Below are 19,601 nucleotides of genomic sequence, written 5' to 3'. Positions count from 1 at the left end.
ACTCTTTCTGATCCTTTATAAGTTTATTCCCTCGTAGCAGTTGTATTTTTATTAGCTGGATAATTTGTAAGTATTTAACCCAAATTGAATTCCTTAAGTGCATTTTGCATAATTGTATCTTTGACAGCGCAGAACACAAGCTTGATGTTTTCGGTATCTATAATTAAAGTTTAAAATATGAACATGAATTTTATATAATTGATTATTGTTAGAATTTTAAAACGTAACCTGTGGCTGTTGTGAAATGTGAATAACACTGACGCTCAGGATCGGGGTTGCAGGCCAAGTATTTCTTAAGTACAAATTGTTTGGCCGCAGCATGATCCTGTTTGGGACCTACATATAAGGTATTAACTTAACCTTGAACAATCAATGTAAATTTGAAAGTAACTCACCATCAAATTCAGGAAAATAATCAATCACATGCGAATACATGATTTTCTCCTCTAACAAATCTTTCTTGTTCAAAAAGAGAATAATTGATGAATTTTGAAACCACGGGTATGTAATTATAGTACTAAACAAAGCTTTTGATTCTTCCATGCGATTCTAAAATATATTTTAATTAAATGGTACAACAATAAATAAATCTAGCCATACTCACCTCGTTATCAGATTCATGCAAGACTTGATCGTATTCCGATAGTGCCACCAAAAATATAATTGAGGTGACATTCTCAAAGCAATGAATCCACTTTCTTCTCTCCGATCGCTGTCCGCCAACATCCACCATTCTATAAATATTTAGATATAGATACAGGTTGTTGATAAGATATTCAAGGAAAATACCTGAACACAATGCCATCCAGATCGAAGGGATACTCAAGTATTCCAGTTGTGGGAACACGAGCACGTAGAATATCTTGCTCAGTGGGCAAATAATCAGCCAGTTCAATGCGCGCTAAATCACTCAGATAGCTAAGTAGTAATACTTATTCAATTAAATAAGACTCTTTGGATTGGACTCATTTTTGACTCACTATTTAGCTGAATCCGTCAACTGATATTCTCTTCGGCGGTCATAGCATTCCTGTATGCCGGCATCCGCCCAAAGACATTTAATGGCATTCAAAAATGGATCCTCAAATGTTGTGACCGATTCGTAATCAATGCTCATCACCAGCTCAGCGTGTTCCTTATTGAAATAAGTAAAGTAAATTACGTATAATTCAGAAATCAAAGCGAAAAATCCGAACCGAAACAATATCGGTTCCGGTTTCGGTTCCGAAACAACCACTTCAGTAAAAGTTTTCATTTCGGTTTTATCTTTTCGGTTCTGGTATCTGTACCGGTACGTGCCGGTACAAAATATCAATTTTACATTTTTTGTTTAAGTGTTTTTTATACTAACTATGACATAAGTTTGATTACAAATTTAAGCTTCAGTTTCAAAATCCTGAATTTTATAAAAACACAGGGGGGGGGGGACCCATTGCTTTACTTAAATGCATAATTACTTAAGAGGCCAATCCGTAATCAAAATCCGATTCCGAGTTTTGAGAAAGTTATAAAATTTTGAAGTTGGTCAGACCTTTGACCAAGCAACTTTACTATTCAAAATTATTGTTATTGTGTAATATAAGGCAACAATTGTTTTTGTAAAAATTTACCGAATCGTACCGGTTCAGTTATTACTTTAGTTCTTACTTTAGTCTCAGCAGAACCATATTCTATTGTAAGCATATCCATTGCTTTAATCATGGACTGCATCGCCATAAAGATGTTTTGGAACACCAGCTTGATGTAGCCACGTTTATCATCGTCCGAGTAGCCACTACCGTGAATAATACGCATCTGTTTAATAAAGGTTGACTTTCCCGACTCGCCAGTACCTGAGATATGAAGAAAGGTTTTCGATTTCCAAATTAAGGAAGACATGTTCGTATATAAGTCAGTTTACAAACAGTAAGTTTTTTTTTAGAAAATAAAAAATCCACATAATTTGTTTTGCAAAATAAAATACCTCTTCTTGGTTATTACATATGTTCTTATAAATTTTTTATTGGTTTCTAATATAATACGAGTATACATCATCGGACTTAAATTCAATCCGCAAAATTTTTCCAAAATAAAAATATAATAGAAATGAATAATTTATTATTTATTTATATAATGGTAGAAAAGTAATTAATTAAAAATTACAAATGATTTTTAAAGCTAAATCAACTAAGACCATCTAGCTATGAATAAAAACAAAAGAGATTATTTTTCATGACAAAATAAAATACTTCTGTTATTTTGCTGTCTTAAATATAGCATGTTAACTACTTTGACTCAACCCCTCAACGGGCTATTAATCCGCAATGTTTTTTAATTAACTAAACTATTTGTGAAGAAGACACCCCAATAATTTGGATATATACATAATAAATTAAATGCAATAAATTTTTTAGAGGATGTTATGTTTGAAATTTGAGGTTATTCTCATTAGAGATTTAAACTCACCTAATAAAAGAAGTTTAAGTTCTCTGCGCGCATCTCTTTTGTCACGGCGCAGTTGTTTCTCGATTTCCTGATTGATCCGTTTTTGTTCCTTGGCTTCTTCCGATAAACAGCATTCCATGCTAGCTGGATTTAAGGACGCTTACGCGTTCTGCAGTTCCTTCTCGATGCTCCGTGACTTGGGGAATTCTTTTAGTTACGAATTAATCGTCCTATTATGGTTATTCCACTTTATAGTGTTCTTTCACAGTTTATATTCCGACGACATAAATATCTTAGATAGATAGCAAAGTTGTTGGCTCGACGAAAGTCCGTTACGTTATGTTCTGCATTGGCTGTGGGTATTTCATATTTGGTCGACTTTCGATTCGACTCAGGGAGGCAATTGGCCGTGGCTTTGACACTGGGGCTAACAAAGCGCATGCCCCGGCCATAGTATATGGGTTTATAGAGACGACATTGGACCCGATCGGTATAATATGCTACGACCATGACGTGTTTCCGAGTGCACAGCTCGTGCATCAGGTGGAAACAGATTCAGGAAATATGTATATACTGCCCCTGCCCAAGTTCAATGCAAGAAAGCTGATTTTGGTAACTATACGGCTTCTCAGCTTGGTCTAGCTTCCGTCCCCTATTTTCGTACTACACCACTTGGCATGCATATAACATATGATTAGTCTGGGCCACTTTTTTTGGTTTATTTTAATATCGATTTGGTTTTGATTTTTACTGATGGAACTTTTCAAAAATATCATAATAATAAAATAGATACTCTGTTCTATAATTTAAAATTTTTCAACCTAATGTTTTTTTTTAAGCATTTTGTATTTGAAAGTTATAAGCTATAATTTATTTAATGTCATATGTTATATCATATATATCATATAATTTTAAAATATAATAACATAGGGAAAAATTGATTTAAATTAAAAATAATTTGAAAAAAGAATATGTAAAATTAAAACGGAAAAGATACAACAAAACATATAATATTTAAATATAATAAAATATTTCCAAAAAAAGAACACAATATGAAATAAAATTGATCCTTGGTTCACTCTAATGCGTCATACGCCTGTCTGTTTTGGGGCTAGCCTGCTGCTGATTTCTAATATTGAGTTTTTGTTAATCCAATTGTAACCGTATACGAGTATATAGTCCATATACACACACAGAAACATTCAGAGCTGAGCTGTTTATTTTATATAAAATTGTTAGAAATCGCTGCAGTTTTTACAAGAAAACTATATATAAAATTGTTTTTAATATATTTTTATTTATATTATATTGTTTATATATATGTATATATATATATACATCATATATATATATATATATAATTAGGTGTACATAGATACTTTTTCATTTTCATTTCGTTTGTATTTTTTTTTGTAATTTTTTTTTTAGTTTTTAATTATCTAAAAAATTTATTAGTTACGAGTACCATTGCCACCTCAATATAATCAATTCATTTTCTAGTACTTGTATCTTTCGAATATGATTTCTATGACGAATGTGTGCACTAACCCACATACACACATGCACATACATACAAACAAATGCATGTATGTATAAGAAAGATTCAATTGAGTGTAAATCCCACAATTTGTTGTGTGTAAATTTTCATAAAAAAGTCAATCAATTCAAATGCTACAAGTTGAAAATGTTACACTCAATGGAAGGCTTACAAATATACATACAAACACATACTTATGTGTATATGAATGTTTGTATATATGTGTGCAGGTGTGTACCTACTCCTGTTTAAGGAGGTGCGCTTGCCTTAAGACTTAAATTAAGCATGCCGCTTTTTAATGTGGGATTTTAGCTCTTACATATAATTTTATAAATATTTATATTTATGTAGAAATATGTACGTTAAAAATATTTCTCATTCATAATCGTCAACATCATTAAATCAAACTCACAATTAACTCGACTGCATTTTTACAATATAAAGTTTATAAAGTAGCCTAAAGATGTGGAATACTCGCATTATAATTATAATATATATTTTTTCGTTTTTTATTTACTTTTTTTTTATTATTTTAATGGCCTAGTTTTACATAATGTCAACGTCAAGGGAGAGATTTTTTTGTTTTTAGTTTTTGTTCTTGTCTTGTTGAATTAATGTATTAGCTTTTTAAGCATTTTATAAAACATGGTCTGCATGCCATAAGCATAGTACATTAGCATTTATGGCTATCCAGCAAAGTAATCAAAGTATGTAGCTGAACTCATTATCATAATTATTATGTCTTGTTTCATCTTACGAAATTCGCATCAATTTCGATTCGTTTGATTTGGATTATATTTTTGGGTTTCTTTATTTAGACAAGAATACAAACATATATTCGTACAATTTAAATGTTATCGTATGCTTGAATGCTCTTTTCGCCTGCAGTTCTTAATTTTGTATATAAAAATACAAAACACTTGTACATACTCGTGAATACTTATGTATGTCTGCATATAAATCATACACTTAAGTATATTATATCATTTATATCAATTTCTTGCTCATTTATTATAGAGTAATTTTAAGCTTGAGTTAAGCTAAATATTTACATCCAAACTGCCAAAAACTTGAATACACAAAATAAAAAATGAAACAAACAAATAGATCATTTTCAAATAATCATTGGACTTTAAGATCACGCATAAAAATGAAGAACAACAGAAAATGAATCGAAATGATTAGATTTATTTCAAATCCAACATGATACAATCTTAAATATATAATTTATATTTTGTCGTTTATAAGCGCAAATTTATAAATATGTTTGCCAGGGGTTTTTCACGGATTTAATGAGCACTAGAAGGCACAAAACGCTAACTAAACCAAATTTTTTTTTCTTTTTTGTATGTTTATTTTCCGTATGTATTCCATTTTCTTTTTGTTTATGTTCCTCGTTCTAAGTATTCGTAAATACAAGTAGACTACATGCATGTGCAATGTGTAAAGTTCAAGATTACAAATTTGCTTTAATCGAAACTTAAAATTTTTGCATTTTCTGAAACCGCCGAATTGATTTTCAAAACAAAATTTTGTAATGCATTAGTGAATAACTGAGACACAATAGAATGACAAAATTAAAATTCTATAAACTAAATGCAAAAAGATAGTATGCTCCCAAATAAGGATTCATCTTTTGCTCATAGGATTTGTCTGTGAAATGAATGTGGTCAATGTCAACTAAAATAATGGGGAGTTTCTCTGCTCACCGATGCAATTCATTGGACGGAAAACTATATATGTATGTATGTAATGAATATACAAAATGTACAGCGCCTCGACCTGAACCATTGTAAAAATTGTTGGCTATCATCTCGGACCGGAAAGGTGCGCTGTTTGTGTCTTTATATAAGAAATAAAATGTTTTACATTTCTTATAGTTTCAGTTTTTTGGTTCTGTTATAAGTAGTCTTTCGAAACCCTTGCAGAGCCCATATCTGTAACAACTCTGTTATATTTTCTATCTTTTATGAATACTCTCATCATCAAAGTACGAGCATAGTTGAAGGTATGACCTAGAAACCCTCTCTCTTTTCACATTTCCCTTTATTTCCTGAAAATGTTCTAACGTAGTTTGTTGGTCTGCTCGGGCTTATAAATTTCGGCTAGCCGAGCATTTTTCTGTTTATTCTTTTATGTACGCATATGCTGGACTTATATAAATACACATATATTGACTTAATTAAGCTTTTTAAAAGCTAATCAATTCATCAATTTATTAAATGTAAAATTTTTGTCAATCATTCCATTTACTATATTCTTCAATTTAGGTGAATTAAAGCTTTATACAACACACTGTTGAATCTTACTTATATCTAGATGCGCATAGGTATTACGTTTACAACTGTCTTGTTATAAAATGGAAAATGCATCTCGATTCCGATACTTGTGTCTAAATGAGGTGCATATATTCGAGTGTATTCAACATTAAAATAACATTTGTTTTGTCATTCCAAATAATGTTTCAAAGGGTTTTCCCAGGAAATTGTATTAACTGGCAAATCAGTAGAGAAAAAAATAAGATAATAACTAAAATGCAGTTACCTTGATCTGATTGAATATTTATATACCCAGCATCCTTTTACTTGGTGAAACGGTAAACCAAGGGCATTTTTCTAAAAAACCATAACATAAAATTATGAAAAACAAAGTTTAATTCATATTTATTTTACATTTACATATATGTATTTATGTATGTAAGACTTTCTTTTTTTTACCACATGTACATAGAGTGAAATCGTGTTTATTTAGATTTTTACATAAATAGTTGTTTTGTTGTTGTTTTTGTGTTTTTCATTTCTGTAAATGTGCGCTTCATTTTGTTACTTTACTATCATTCTATAACTGTAGATTAAATTAAACTAAAATTTAAAAACAAAAACAAAACATTGTCTATAACATAAGAAAAACAGACTAACAAAATAATAATTAATATGTATAAGTATATAAAAATATGAAGAAATCAAGCTACATTTCTTACAATTTCCTCTTCATCATTTTAAATGTTACATTTGATAACAATATGATTTATGACATTATATTTTTATCGTTTTGTTTTCCTTTGTATAGTTTATGGAAATTGTTTGATGGCATCAAGATCAGCTGCATTTTGTATTAGTTATTATTTAGTTGCATGTAAATATGTATAACGTATTGGCATTAATTAGTTTGAATATTGGTGAATATGACTGTTGTTATATTTGCTGTTGTTGTTAATAATAGTTATGTTGCAGCTTTGAATCTTTGACAAACGTAGATGTTACTTTTACTTAGATAAGATATAAATCTGGTTTCGATTTGTAAAATACAAATGCGATAATTAATTTGTTTTTGTTACTTCTTTCATTATATCATTAAATAGTTCTTAATCATCACGTTCATAATCGCTTCCCATTTTGTGTATTAGTACGATTTATAATTTACACTGAATGATTCTTTTTCGCAATACAAATTAATTTAGTTTTTAATCATTACATAGTATGTATGTATCTATGTGCGTATGTATGTATGTAATGTTTGCATGTATGTATGTATGTATATACACATAATATGGGTTCGTATTTTTTTAAAGTTTTTTTTTATAAATATTTCGGTAAACAATTGTTGCCAATATTCACTTATTATCTTAATGAAAATACAGTATATAATACGGTATTATATCTGCGTTTTGTTTTTGTTATTAGTTTACATGATTCTGTTTTCTTGTTGTTGTGTTTATGGGTGCGGGTGTGTGTAATATTTAAATTAGTATGATAAACTTCTAACATATATTGTTTATGCAAAATTACTATTTGTTTATAAGTTACATTTTGTTGGTTGGTTTCAGTAAAATTTATGCTTCAGTACGACAAAAATTGTTTCCATTTGTTGATCCTTTAAGCTTTTAATTAAATTAAATTTATTTGTTTTATTTTGATTTTTTTTCATTTTCTTTAAATTTTATTACAAAAGTTCTATAATAATGAATTTTAAATATTATTATTACGTTAATCGTACTTGGTATCAGAAGTTAGTTGAATTTTGTTTGTTATTTAATTTTCTTATATAATCCAAACAAATTCAAATGTATACATCAATCAATTGTATTATTATTAATTTTCATAATTTACGCTACATTCTTCTGTCCGGTTCCTGATGTTACAATTTAAGAAACTTGTGTTTGGTTCTAATGCTTAATCTTCGGCAAACATCATTAGTTATCTTGTGTTTGTTTTCATATTAATTAATATGCGAAAAAGGAATTATGAATGTATGTATATATATTTTTTTAATATATATGTATATATACATACATATATATGCATATACATACACTTATACATTTATATATATGTATATGTATAATAAAAATCACAAAAATAGTTTGCTGATCCAAATCCAGTTTAGACCAAATTGTATTCCTTAAGATTGGATTGCAGAATCGTGTCCTTAACAGCTGCAAACACAAACCTTATATTTTCAGTATCTAAAGTGAAAAACAGAAATAAATATGTTTAGTTCATTTAAATTAAGAATTATGGTTTGCATTAATCTTCCAGCTAAATTTTATGAATAGTATATGTCAAATAACCATAGAAAGCTAGGAAGTTGCACGACGTTGTACTAACCTGTAGCACAGGTGAAATGAGAATAGATAATCTTTTCGGAATCTGGATTTAAGTCTACAAACATGCGCAGTATGAATTCACGGGCTGCTATTGCATCTCGCTGTGGACCTGTTGGCGATATAAATTTAATAAGTTTCCAATTAGTAGTAGTCATAGTAGTAGTAACAGTAGTAGTGTCAGTACTAGTTACAATTAGTAAAAGAACTAAAAATTTATCATGCGAAAACTCACCATCGTACTCAGGAAAATAGTCCACCAAATGCGAATACATGATTTTCTCCTCTAACAAATCTTTCTTGTTTAGGAAGAGAATAACTGATGAATTTTGGAACCATGGGTATGTAATTATAGTTCTAAATAAAGCTTTTGATTCCTCCATACGATTCTAAAATATATTTCAATTAATTAACAAGAATAACAAATAATAAATAAAAGCAAGCTCACCTCATTATCGGATTCAAACAAGATTTGATCGTATTCAGATAACGCTACCAAAAATATTATTGAGGTGACATTCTCAAAGCAATGAATCCACTTTCTTCTCTCCGAACGCTGTCCTCCGACGTCTACCATTCTGCATACAACGAACATTTGTAAAATATTATTAAAGAACGATTTATTAACACTGCCAAGAAGGCACAAAATAAATGCAAGGCCAAATTAGATAAGTATGTAAGCAAAAGCAACTTAAATCAATAAGTACTAAGAACTACAGATATGCAAACAGATAATGATGGGATGTTGTTGTTTTTATACATACAAATTGGGTTACTACTCGTAGGTTTAATTTAGCGTCATTGGTTGATAGGTTCATAGGCTCGACTTACGAGTATAGCGGATTATTAACGTGTATTGAAAAGTTTTCGATTTGTGCGAATATTAAATAGATATACCTAAATGTATTTGGAGACAAATTAAAGTGATACTGATGTATTCCAGTTGTTGGCACACGAGCACTCAATATGTCCTGCTGAGTGGGCAAATAATCAGTCTGCTCAATGCGCTTTATGTCGTTTAAATAGCTAATTAGGAAAATATTGATATAAAAGTAGATCTCATCGGTCCATCTTACAAACAGTCCGCTGAAAACGGTCAGTCTCAATACAATATCGCAATAATTTACCAACTCGATTATGTACATGTATGTATGTTAAATGAATGATATACGACTAGTTCAAACACCCCCAAATTGAACTGATTAGAAAGTATAACAAATAAACAAATAGAGAGACAATTAACCAATATAACAATCAAAACCTTAACATATCATAAACATGCAATTAATATACTAGACTCATTGTAGATACCTAAATCTGATTTCTTCTAGGTCGAAGGGATACTCAATGATCCCCGTTGTCGGCACACGAACTCTTAAAATGTCTTGCTCAGTGGGTAAATAATCAGGTTGAGCTACACGATCGAGATCCATCAGATAACTATACATGATACATATAAGAATAAAATGAATATAGTATAACAAATTATTGCTTCTTTATAATTGTCATGTTATTGTTGTTGTGTATTCTCTCGTCAAACAGCAGTTAATTATAGATTTCTTGGACATTCCATGGTCAACGATTAACTCACTATTTAGCGGAATCTGTCAATTGATATTCTCTTCGTCGATCATAGCACTCCTGTATGCCAGCATCGGACCATAGCGTTTTTATGGCATTCAAATATGGATCTTCAAAGGTTGTAACTGTTTCATAGTCAATGCTCATCACCAGATCAGCAAGCTCCTGCAATTTGAAATGAGTTTAAAAAATCATTTTAGGATAATATCTCGATCGTTTCTTACAATATGTTCGCCAACACCATAGGATATTTTGAGCATATCCATGGCTTTGATCATGGACTGCATGGCCATGAATATGTTCTGGAACACCAGCTTGATGTAGCCTCGTTTGTCATCATCCGAGTACCCGCTGCCATGTATAATGCGCATCTGTTTGATGAACGTTGATTTTCCGGACTCGCCCGTGCCTGTGAATATACAAAAGTCAAATGTGACATTAGTTTAACCATAACTAACTGCATGAACATTAGAAACTAGAAGCGGCTTCAATACCACACTTGCTTCCAACAGATAGAGCACTTTACTAATTAGCAAAACTGTAGCGGTGACAACGAGCCACAATAAACTGCAAATGCAACTGCAACAAAATGCAAGAGCGTAACGCAACAACTGCTTTAAGTGGGCGCCCAGGTGAAATTCAATCACACACACGTACATCATACACGTATTTCTAGGAATTATGTGTATCGTATCATAAGTAAAGTTTTTCTAACTAATTGCTGCATATGGTTAAGGCTGTTTGCCTTGAGTCCTTGTTAAATATGTCTATAGGTAGACAGAAAAATATCGATATTGTATATAAACGGAGAAACGATTCTTATGTCAAATAAAAAAGAAAGGCACATCAAAGATTTGATAATCTTAAATCCGTTACTTAAAAAAATAAGTAAAAGGGTATAATGTGAAAATATATTCTTGATCAGCATCAACAGCCGAGTCGATATAGCCATGTGTCTGACCGTCCGTGTGAGCGCCTAGATCTTAAAAAAAGTGGTATATTTTGATCTGAACTATATACAATGAGATAAAGGCGATATTAAATTTAAGAGATAATTTTTGTGATATTTTCCACCTGATATCAATAACGACACTTTTGCCTAGGAATACTCACCCAATAACAGAAGTTTAAGTTCTCTGCGCGCATCTCTCTTGTCACGTCGCAGCTGCTTCTCGATTTCCTGATTGATCCGTTTTTGTTCCTTGGCTTCTTCCGATAAACAGCACTCCATGCTAACTGGATTTAAGGACGCTTACGCGTTCCGCACTTCCTGCTCGACGCTCCGTGACTTGCGAAAATCGGTGAATTCCGATTTGATCCTCCAATTGTGGTTATTCCCTCTTCTTGCGATATTCACAAGCTCACACTGTGCTTATGACAAATTGTTGATAAATTGCAGTTTTTTATGTCCTGTCCAAGGACAGTTTCTGGTATTTCTTTTGGTGTTGTTGTTGCTCTCTAAGGTTGGCCCATATAATTTTTGAATGCCTATTTTGTTTTTATTTTCGATTTTAGTTGCTCATGGACATTTGTACTTTGGCGTTGCTCGCTGTTTCCCCACTGACACTCAGGCTCTATTTGGCTATTGCTTACTCTTTCCCTCCAAGGCTTCTTTTGTGCGTGTATGTGTCTATGTGGTTGTGTGGGTGCGTAGTGAGGAATTAGTTGACTCAGTTTTTGACCAGACTTTTGCACATCTCACTGACAAATACAAAGACAACATCGAACAGGACGATTTCAACTGATTCACGTAGTATTCCGGATACTCATAAACACCTGGAAGGAAACAAAGATACATAAGAATTCGATTAAAAGTTTAAACTTGAGCTTTTAAATCTTTCATTTTCAAAAAAAATGAATTTAAATGAAGAATTACCATCAAAATCAAGTTCTGGCTAAATCTGGCGAGCATTTTCATTTAGAAAATAACAAAACTTTAATGCAGAACAATTTTAGAGGTCAATCCATGATCAAAATAATATTACGCTTGAAAATCGGTTCAGTATTGACAATGTTAAAATTGTTAATCTAGCAGCTTTACATTTAAAATATTTGGGTTTTTTTTTAATGTAAAGCAAAATTATATACATACATAAAATAATAGTTTATTTTGGAAAAATAAACCGAAACGAACCGGTACAAACGTTTCGGCTTTCGGTTTTTGAGAATAAATTTATTTCAGTTACCAGTTCCGGTATTATTCACTGATGTTAACCCATATTGTTTGCTTTTTTTCTGCATTGAGACGTAGCTCTTTATTGTTATATATTTTTATCCCCTTTATTTATATAATTTTTCTTAACTGTCGAATATTCTGGCCGACATCGTCCTTATAATGAATGCAGCTAAAAGATATAATGGTAAAAATATTGAGTCCTAACGTAGACCTAATCAAAAATTTTGTTATTTCTAAATGAAAGAAAGTGTTAACATTTGGACTAAGCTGGAAAATTAAATTAGCAGTACCTTAGCAATTTTTGGCGGAGGTCTACAGTTTGAATCTGTGCAAAACAAGATTTTAACAGAAGCGTGCGAATTATAGTTGTCAGATATTGGCCTTGTAGATTACAATGTTCCATCATGTGCATTCCGCATGAAACTAGATTCATTTCTCAATGAATGATCATAAGATAAAATAGTGATCAGTGCAATGCAATACTAAACTGTTTACCCTGCAATCCTTTATGATCGAGTATTGCTAAGTATATTTTAAGCATATGTTATCACATATATTTGTTTACAAATATGCATGTTATTATTAAATTAACAAACTATTTAAAGGCATTTCAAAACGCCCACGTTTAAGACATGTAAACAACTTGAATGATTTTAGGAAATTATAACATAAAATAACCAAATTAATTTGTATACTAAATGAACGTTCCTGGGCCAACATAGTTGAGAATCTTAATCGGAAGTTGGTTGCAGAAATCTAATTTTAAATGCATTATTAATACTTAATAATACATTCTTTTCAGAACGAACAACAGATTAAACATATATGTAGTTTATTAATCAAAGTCAACTTATTTGAAGTAGACAATTATCTAGCAATCTAGACAACAGTAGCACAATCCAGATAAAGAAACTGAGATAAATTTCAAGCAGCTACAAGATGATTCTGTGTCATCTTGATAAGGTATCAACAGCTTTTGCAGGTCGTAAAAAGAGTTCAAATTTTTAATTTTTAATTGTTTGCAGTTGATCGCCACCCTAAATATAAACATTTTTAACCCGTTTGTCGCAAGTTCCCTGGCCAAAAAAACATCAAACAACCCACAAACACCTCAAGAGGGGGTGTGCGAGTGATAAAGGGGTGCAGAGGGCATCACAATAGCTGACTATAGGTAACAATTAAGTGTCGTCTATTATTCAGTAGAAATATGTACATATGTGTGCATACATAGTCAAGAATCTAGATCCGCATTATTATTCATAGCTCTTATCAGGTTTACTAAATGACAACATACTAGTATTATCCAAGTATTAAGCAACAAGTGGAATGAAAATTAAATAATATAATGCAAGTACATATACTTACGCACTAAACTGTGATTCTTTCTATTCTGTTTTCTGGTTGTCGACGACGATGCAGTTTATGAATAGATTATTCAATGGATCTTTCTCTTTTGTTGTTAATCAAGTAAATCTGTGGTCGTTATATAGTCCGGCACTAAATAATAATAATAATAACAATAATAATAATAATTTAGCTGTTTGCTGTTGCTTTTTCTTCGTATTGTTTCCCTGCAGTTAATTTAATTCGGTGTCGTATTGGTTATATGTATAAATATATATTACATTTATATTATATGTAAGTAAGTAATTTATGTATAATTCCTATGTGGTTTTATGGTTTAAGAGGTGATGTTTCCGTTGCTTCACGACGTGTGTGGTTTTATCGTTATCGTTTGATTTAATTTAGTTGCGTTTGGAAAACATTAGTTTTAAGGAACGTGTGTAGTTGTTTTTAGACTATGTTTTAGATTATTTAATGCTGCATTTATATTTACTTGTCAACTTTTTGTTTTGTTCCACTGTTTGCGCTTCTTGTTTGTTTCTTTGTTTTGTATAAATGCAATGAAGATTTGTTATAATTGTGAGTAATTTAAATTAAAAAACGAGCACAACACGTTGGTTATTCTTTTTTTTATTTTTTAAGATTTTTAGCTTTTTTGAATTCTTCTTTTGAATTTCGTTCACACGCAACACTTAAATGCTCCTTTTGTATTTAATTTTCTGCATACTTTATGCTTCTTGTATTTGTTTATTTTCCGGTATGCAGTGGAACTGCAAGTATAAGAGAACAGGTTGATTTCATATTTAGCTAAATATAAACACTTTATTTAATAGAGCAAAAACCCCCCACCACCCACCACCCACTCACACACACACACACACACACACACACACACACACACACACACAGGAACAACCCACCCAACAGGCAGACTCTCAACAACTACAATTCATTAATTTACTTGCAAGGAAATTAACATGTTCACTTTTGAATTCCATCAGCACCGAATCCGACTTTGTGCAAACTTTGTACCAATTTGCTTTTGATGACGGCACGATCTGGTTTGATTTTTTGTACTTAAAAAAATAAGTACATTTCCGAAAATTGGTATTCTTAATTGTACCCATTATCGAAATTTTTGTTTTTTGGTGCTAGAATTTTTGAATATTGGCATAATTTGTTTGAGAATTTTCTTGATTTTTTGATATAATTTGTTTTTTTTTTTTTTTGTTAAAATTGAATTTTCTAACTTCTCTTCCCAAGGGCTGACGAGCTTTGAACCTTTATTAAAATGTTAACCTTAATTTTGTCTAATTTCAAAATTTTAATTTACATCAAATTTATTAATTTTTTTGCGTTTTTAAATTTGCAATTTTTATCAGTGATGGCCAAAATCTTAAGCAGTGCTGCCAACTTAGCTATTTTATTAGTAGTTTCTGACTATTTCAAAGTTCGCTTTCTAGAAAAATTGCAAAAATGCTGTTAGCTGCACATCTGGCTATTTTAATATATTTTCAGATCAGTATTGCTATTTTGGTAAAACTGTACAAAAAGTGGCTTCAAAAACAAATATATATGCTTTCCAGCCAGAAACAGCTTTTGTTTCCCTTAAAATCTTGGCATCACTGGTCTGTTTTGACCCAAACGTTGCCACCCTGCAAAATTTTTCGATCTGGCAGTATGCACCACTTTGGAAACAATGCCAAAAAATATGGTAACTTAAAAGTTTTATACTTTTTTTTGACAATATCTCAAATTTAAAGTTAGAATTTTTTACATTTTTGTAGAATTTTGGTTAGAGGTTTTTGCGTTTTTAAATATTTTTTTAGAATTAAATTTGTAACTTCTCTCCCCTTGAGGTGACGAACTTAAAGCCTCAATACAAATGTTTTCCTTAATTTTATCCAATTTCGAATTCTAACTTTTCAATCAATTATTAATTTACTGCATTTTGAAATTTGCATACCCTAAATTTACATTAACAGTGTGGCCGCACGCGAACAATAACGCTCTGATTTAGTATTTATTAATAATGCCAAAACATGCTGTTCGGGACGGGAAAGCAGTCCAATGAATGCAGTGTTGTCACCGCTAAATTTGGCAATGCAAGTGTTTCGAATTGCATAAACACATGAAAACTGACTGCAAATTGGAATAAATAAATTGAAAAATTTAAGAATTGAAGAAATTGAATTTAGCAATATTCAAGCATCAGCATAAAAGCAAAATGCAAATAAGACATACAGATATCACTGATAGGATAGATAGATAGTGCCCTGTAGCTGTATAGCTGTTTCGCTCGCACCTCTATACACACACGCGCACTGCTATACACACAGAGCGAGGGCGAGGCAAAAACGAAAATGAAAAAAATTTTGGACTGAAAATTGTCGATCCTTGCACGGCAAATTGTTTAACAACTATGGCGTTTCACTCTTTTTGCTTGTGTCTGAGCTTTCGTATTTCAACTACTTGTATTCTCACGCCCAAAATTTGGCAACGATTCCCCTCACAAAGTTGGGACTAAAATTTCTGCACTTGCTGCTGCTGTTGGTTTTGTCGGTGCGTCGACTTTTAAAGGAAACTCACAACATATTTGATTTTGCATTGTTTGGTTAAAGTTGACGCACGACCCGTTGTGACTTTTTCGATTTGTCAACTCTAAAATTTTCTTAAGTATTTACACTTTTTTTTATTAACGCAACACCAACACACACGAAGAGTCACCGATGTAGTAGCAGTGCTGCCAACTTGTTTTAATAGTCATGTCGCAACAAAAAATGAGGTGGCAGGCTTGGTTAGCGTATTTAAGTCCATTTTTAGATTGTGATCCATTTCCAAAATGTATTAAAATCTGCAATTTTAATAATTTTAAAGCTAGAAAAATGAAAATTTGCTTAGAATTTTTGTTAGAGCTCTTAGATTAAATAAATTAAATTAAATGAACAACCTACCTTTGTAGCACTACAAACTCCCAGTATTCAGTATTAAAAAAATTACCTTTATTTTTTATCAAATTTCGAACTAAAAATTTTTATTAAATGGTTAATTTTTTGCCAAATTATTGGTAAATGAACGAGAACAGTGCTGCCAGCCTCTTTGAAAAAACAGCTGTTTCTGGCTGCAAAGAATCCGAAAAAAAACTGAAAAAGGTGTGGCAGCCTTGAATCCAAGAAAAAAAAAAATACCGAAGCTAGAAATTTCAAAATTTTCGTTAGAATTTTGTCAAAATTTTGATATTTTTTTAAACTCATTAAACAATATTAAAATGTTTGTAGCCATCGAATTTTGAAAATAGCCTGAACTAACTATAAAATAGATAAGTGAGTAACAGTAGTTAAAACTTAATTTTATCAATTTATGGACTAATTGAACTCTCGAAAATTGAAAAATGTCACAAGTCTAAAAATTCGCGTCATACAAAATAATACCAAATAAATTAAAAACTTGGCGATAAATTTAATTAAATTTTCATTATTTCATTTGCTTTATTTGATGAACATATGAATAAATTGTTAAATAAAAACAAGATCAAAGACAGGTTACCATAAGAAGATCGGGTTATATAGCCCGATTACCTAACAGCATGCTAAAGTGCTTAACCAAAGTGAAATGCAGAAATTAGTTTTCGAATAATCGTATCTTTTACAGCGGCGAACACAATCTTAATATTTTCGGTATCTAAATATAAATGAAATTTATCAATTTGGTTGTCAAGTTCTGATTAAATAAACTCTACTTACCTGTGGCACAGGTATAATGATAATAGATATACTTCAACTTATTTTCGTTTAAACCAACCATCGAGCGACGAATAAAATCACGGGCTGCAATTGCATCTCCTTTTGGACCTGTTAAAAATAATCAAAAGAATATATTATTTGTACCTATTTTTATTAGCAACTAAATTAAAATAAGAACAAAAAAATAATCCAAAAGAATTCACACATTCTTATTCCTGTAAATAAAACAAATGGTTTAACTTACCGTCGTATTCTGGAAAAAAGTCCACTAAATGTGAGTACGCGATTTTCTCCTCCAGCAAATCGATTTTGTTGAGGAATAGAGCAATTGACGATTCTTTGAACCAATCACTTTCAACAATTGTCTTAAATAGCGCTTTAGATTCTTTCATTCGATTCTGCAAAATTGTAAATTGAAAAATAATAATGAACAGTTTAGAAAATCTAGTGATCTATATGTAAACATACCACATGATCGGTTTCAAACAAGACTTGATCATATTCAGATACCGCTGATACAAATAAAAGAAGGCTAACATTCTCAAAACAATGTAGCCACTTTCTTCTCTCCGAGCGCTGCCCACCTACATCTACCATTCTGCAATTTAATCATTAGTAAGTATACAAAAACTGTAATTATCTTGAGTACATTGATATACCTAAAAGTAAATGGATGCAACTTGAAGCTATACTGTAGTATTCCAGTTGTCGGCGAACGGGAATGCAATATATCTTGTTCAGAGGGCAAATAATCAGGCTCCTGAATGCGGTGTATGTTGTTAAGATAGCTATGAAGAATTAAAATTATAAATTTTATTCCTTTCAAGAGTTTTAAGTATGTATTTTATGAAATGCAAAAACGTTCAGTCATACTACTTCTTAGTATTATTAACTTACTATTTGGCGGAATCAATTAACTGATACTCTCTTCGACGATTGTAGCACTCCTGTATTCCAGAGTCAGACCAAAGAGTTTTAATGGCGCTTAAATAAGGATCCTCAAGTGTTGCAACTTGTTCAGCGTCAATGCTCATCACCAGATCAGCAAGTTCCTGCATTTCGAATCGAATTTAATGAATCTTAAGATAAGTCAGGAGGGTACTTACTATGTGTTCGGCAACCCCATAGGATATTTCAAGAATATCCATGGCCTTGATCATAGACTGTATGGCTAGGAATATGTTTCGGAATACCAACTTAGTGAAGCTTCGTTTTTCATCATCCAAAAATCCATTGTCATGTATAATACGCATCTGTTTGATAAACGTAGATTTACCAGACTCGCCCGTGCCTTTGAATATACAAAGTTTAAACCAGCATAATGAAATACATTGCTTTAGCATATTAGTAATAAAATTAAAATTACTAATTGTGCTTTAATGACTAGCGTGAGCTGCCGTCCACAGTGAAGTAAACATTTTTTAGATATTCAAATTAATACTTGCCGAGTAAAAGGACTTTAATCTCACGAGCGAATTCTTTTTTGTCTTGCTTGAGTTTACGCTCAATTTCCTTATTGATGCGACAAGCTCTTTTTTCCTCTTCTGACTTACAACAGTTCACCATGATTACTGGCTGAAAAAGCCTTTGTGTATTAGTTCTTAAATAAGAAAATGTGAGCACACAGATGAAGAGCAGTAAAGCAACTCAAATCATCCACATGCCACAGGCAACTGGCAAATTTATACTCTCACTATATAGTTTTCAACTACTCGGAATTAAAGAATAATTGTGTTGTGGTTTTGATTTGTTATATTTCAGTATGCGGGCACAAACATATACTTTCTTTCTCGCTCTTTTTTAAATTTGATAAAAGTATAGCTTATTTTTGCAAGGCGAATCTTTTCGAATATGATGCAATCTGCACTAATCGAAGAACTTTACTAAATTCTTCTTTTTAAAATTTCTGGTGCTTAGAAAAAGCAAAATGTGAGATGGTCACTCTTAGCCGAGATTCATGTAATTATTACTATTCATTGATTATCGATATATTTAATGCAATATATCGATAAATATATAAAAGTGTCTATAATGGAAAGCTTTCATACTTACTTTTAAATTTGAAAAGCTAATGAATTACACAGAATTTATAGCCAGAATTCATGATGTTAAGTTATATAGTATAACGACTTCGGGAAAAGTCATAAACACATATCTGTTTGATAATATTATGTTTTATTTAATTTTCAGTAA

The 19,601-nt window shown here is 31.2% G+C and overlaps 3 protein-coding genes across 9 annotated transcripts; all 3 read right to left on the bottom strand.

The window, feature by feature from the left end:
* Positions 1–31: 31 nt before the first annotated feature.
* LOC117783286 (G protein alpha q subunit) lies at positions 32–2,789 on the bottom strand. The gene is made up of 8 exons (XM_034620615.1): positions 2,446–2,789; positions 1,648–1,832; positions 981–1,135; positions 790–918; positions 605–734; positions 396–549; positions 229–336; positions 32–157 (listed from the first exon to the last, which is right to left on the bottom strand). The coding sequence occupies exons 1-8, from the start codon at positions 2,561–2,563 to the stop codon at positions 75–77; spliced, it is 1,062 nt and encodes a 353-aa protein (XP_034476506.1). The 5' UTR covers positions 2,564–2,789; the 3' UTR covers positions 32–74.
* A 4,218-nt stretch (positions 2,790–7,007) lies between these two features.
* LOC117782948 (guanine nucleotide-binding protein G(q) subunit alpha) lies at positions 7,008–16,420 on the bottom strand. 7 transcript variants are annotated; one of them, XM_034620067.1, is made up of 11 exons: positions 16,255–16,420; positions 13,687–14,435; positions 11,259–11,921; positions 10,370–10,554; positions 10,156–10,310; positions 9,876–10,004; positions 9,462–9,590; positions 9,013–9,142; positions 8,800–8,953; positions 8,569–8,676; positions 7,008–8,426 (listed from the first exon to the last, which is right to left on the bottom strand). In XM_034620067.1, exons 3-11 carry the CDS (start codon positions 11,374–11,376, stop codon positions 8,344–8,346), a joined length of 1,191 nt encoding a protein of 396 aa, XP_034475958.1. In that variant the 5' UTR covers positions 11,377–11,921; positions 13,687–14,435; positions 16,255–16,420; the 3' UTR covers positions 7,008–8,343. The 7 variants fall into 7 exon arrangements, with proteins under 7 accessions (XP_034475958.1, XP_034475951.1, XP_034475955.1 ...); XM_034620060.1 differs by lacking the exon at positions 9,462–9,590; XM_034620064.1 differs by lacking the exon at positions 9,462–9,590 and having other exon boundaries at positions 13,687–13,818.
* Positions 16,421–17,128: 708 nt separating this feature from the next.
* LOC117783916 (G protein alpha q subunit-like) lies at positions 17,129–18,694 on the bottom strand. Its single transcript, XM_034621485.1, has 7 exons — positions 18,515–18,694; positions 18,306–18,460; positions 18,068–18,196; positions 17,877–18,006; positions 17,653–17,806; positions 17,409–17,516; positions 17,129–17,346 (listed from the first exon to the last, which is right to left on the bottom strand). The coding sequence occupies exons 1-7, from the start codon at positions 18,659–18,661 to the stop codon at positions 17,264–17,266; spliced, it is 906 nt and encodes a 301-aa protein (XP_034477376.1). The 5' UTR covers positions 18,662–18,694; the 3' UTR covers positions 17,129–17,263.
* Between the last annotated feature and the right edge of the window lie 907 nt (positions 18,695–19,601).

The sequence above is a fragment of the Drosophila innubila genome (genome assembly GCF_004354385.1).
Source record: "Drosophila innubila isolate TH190305 chromosome 2R unlocalized genomic scaffold, UK_Dinn_1.0 1_C_2R, whole genome shotgun sequence".
NCBI classification, from domain to species: domain Eukaryota; kingdom Metazoa; phylum Arthropoda; class Insecta; order Diptera; family Drosophilidae; genus Drosophila; species Drosophila innubila.
This window is presented reverse-complemented; position numbering and strand designations above follow the sequence as displayed.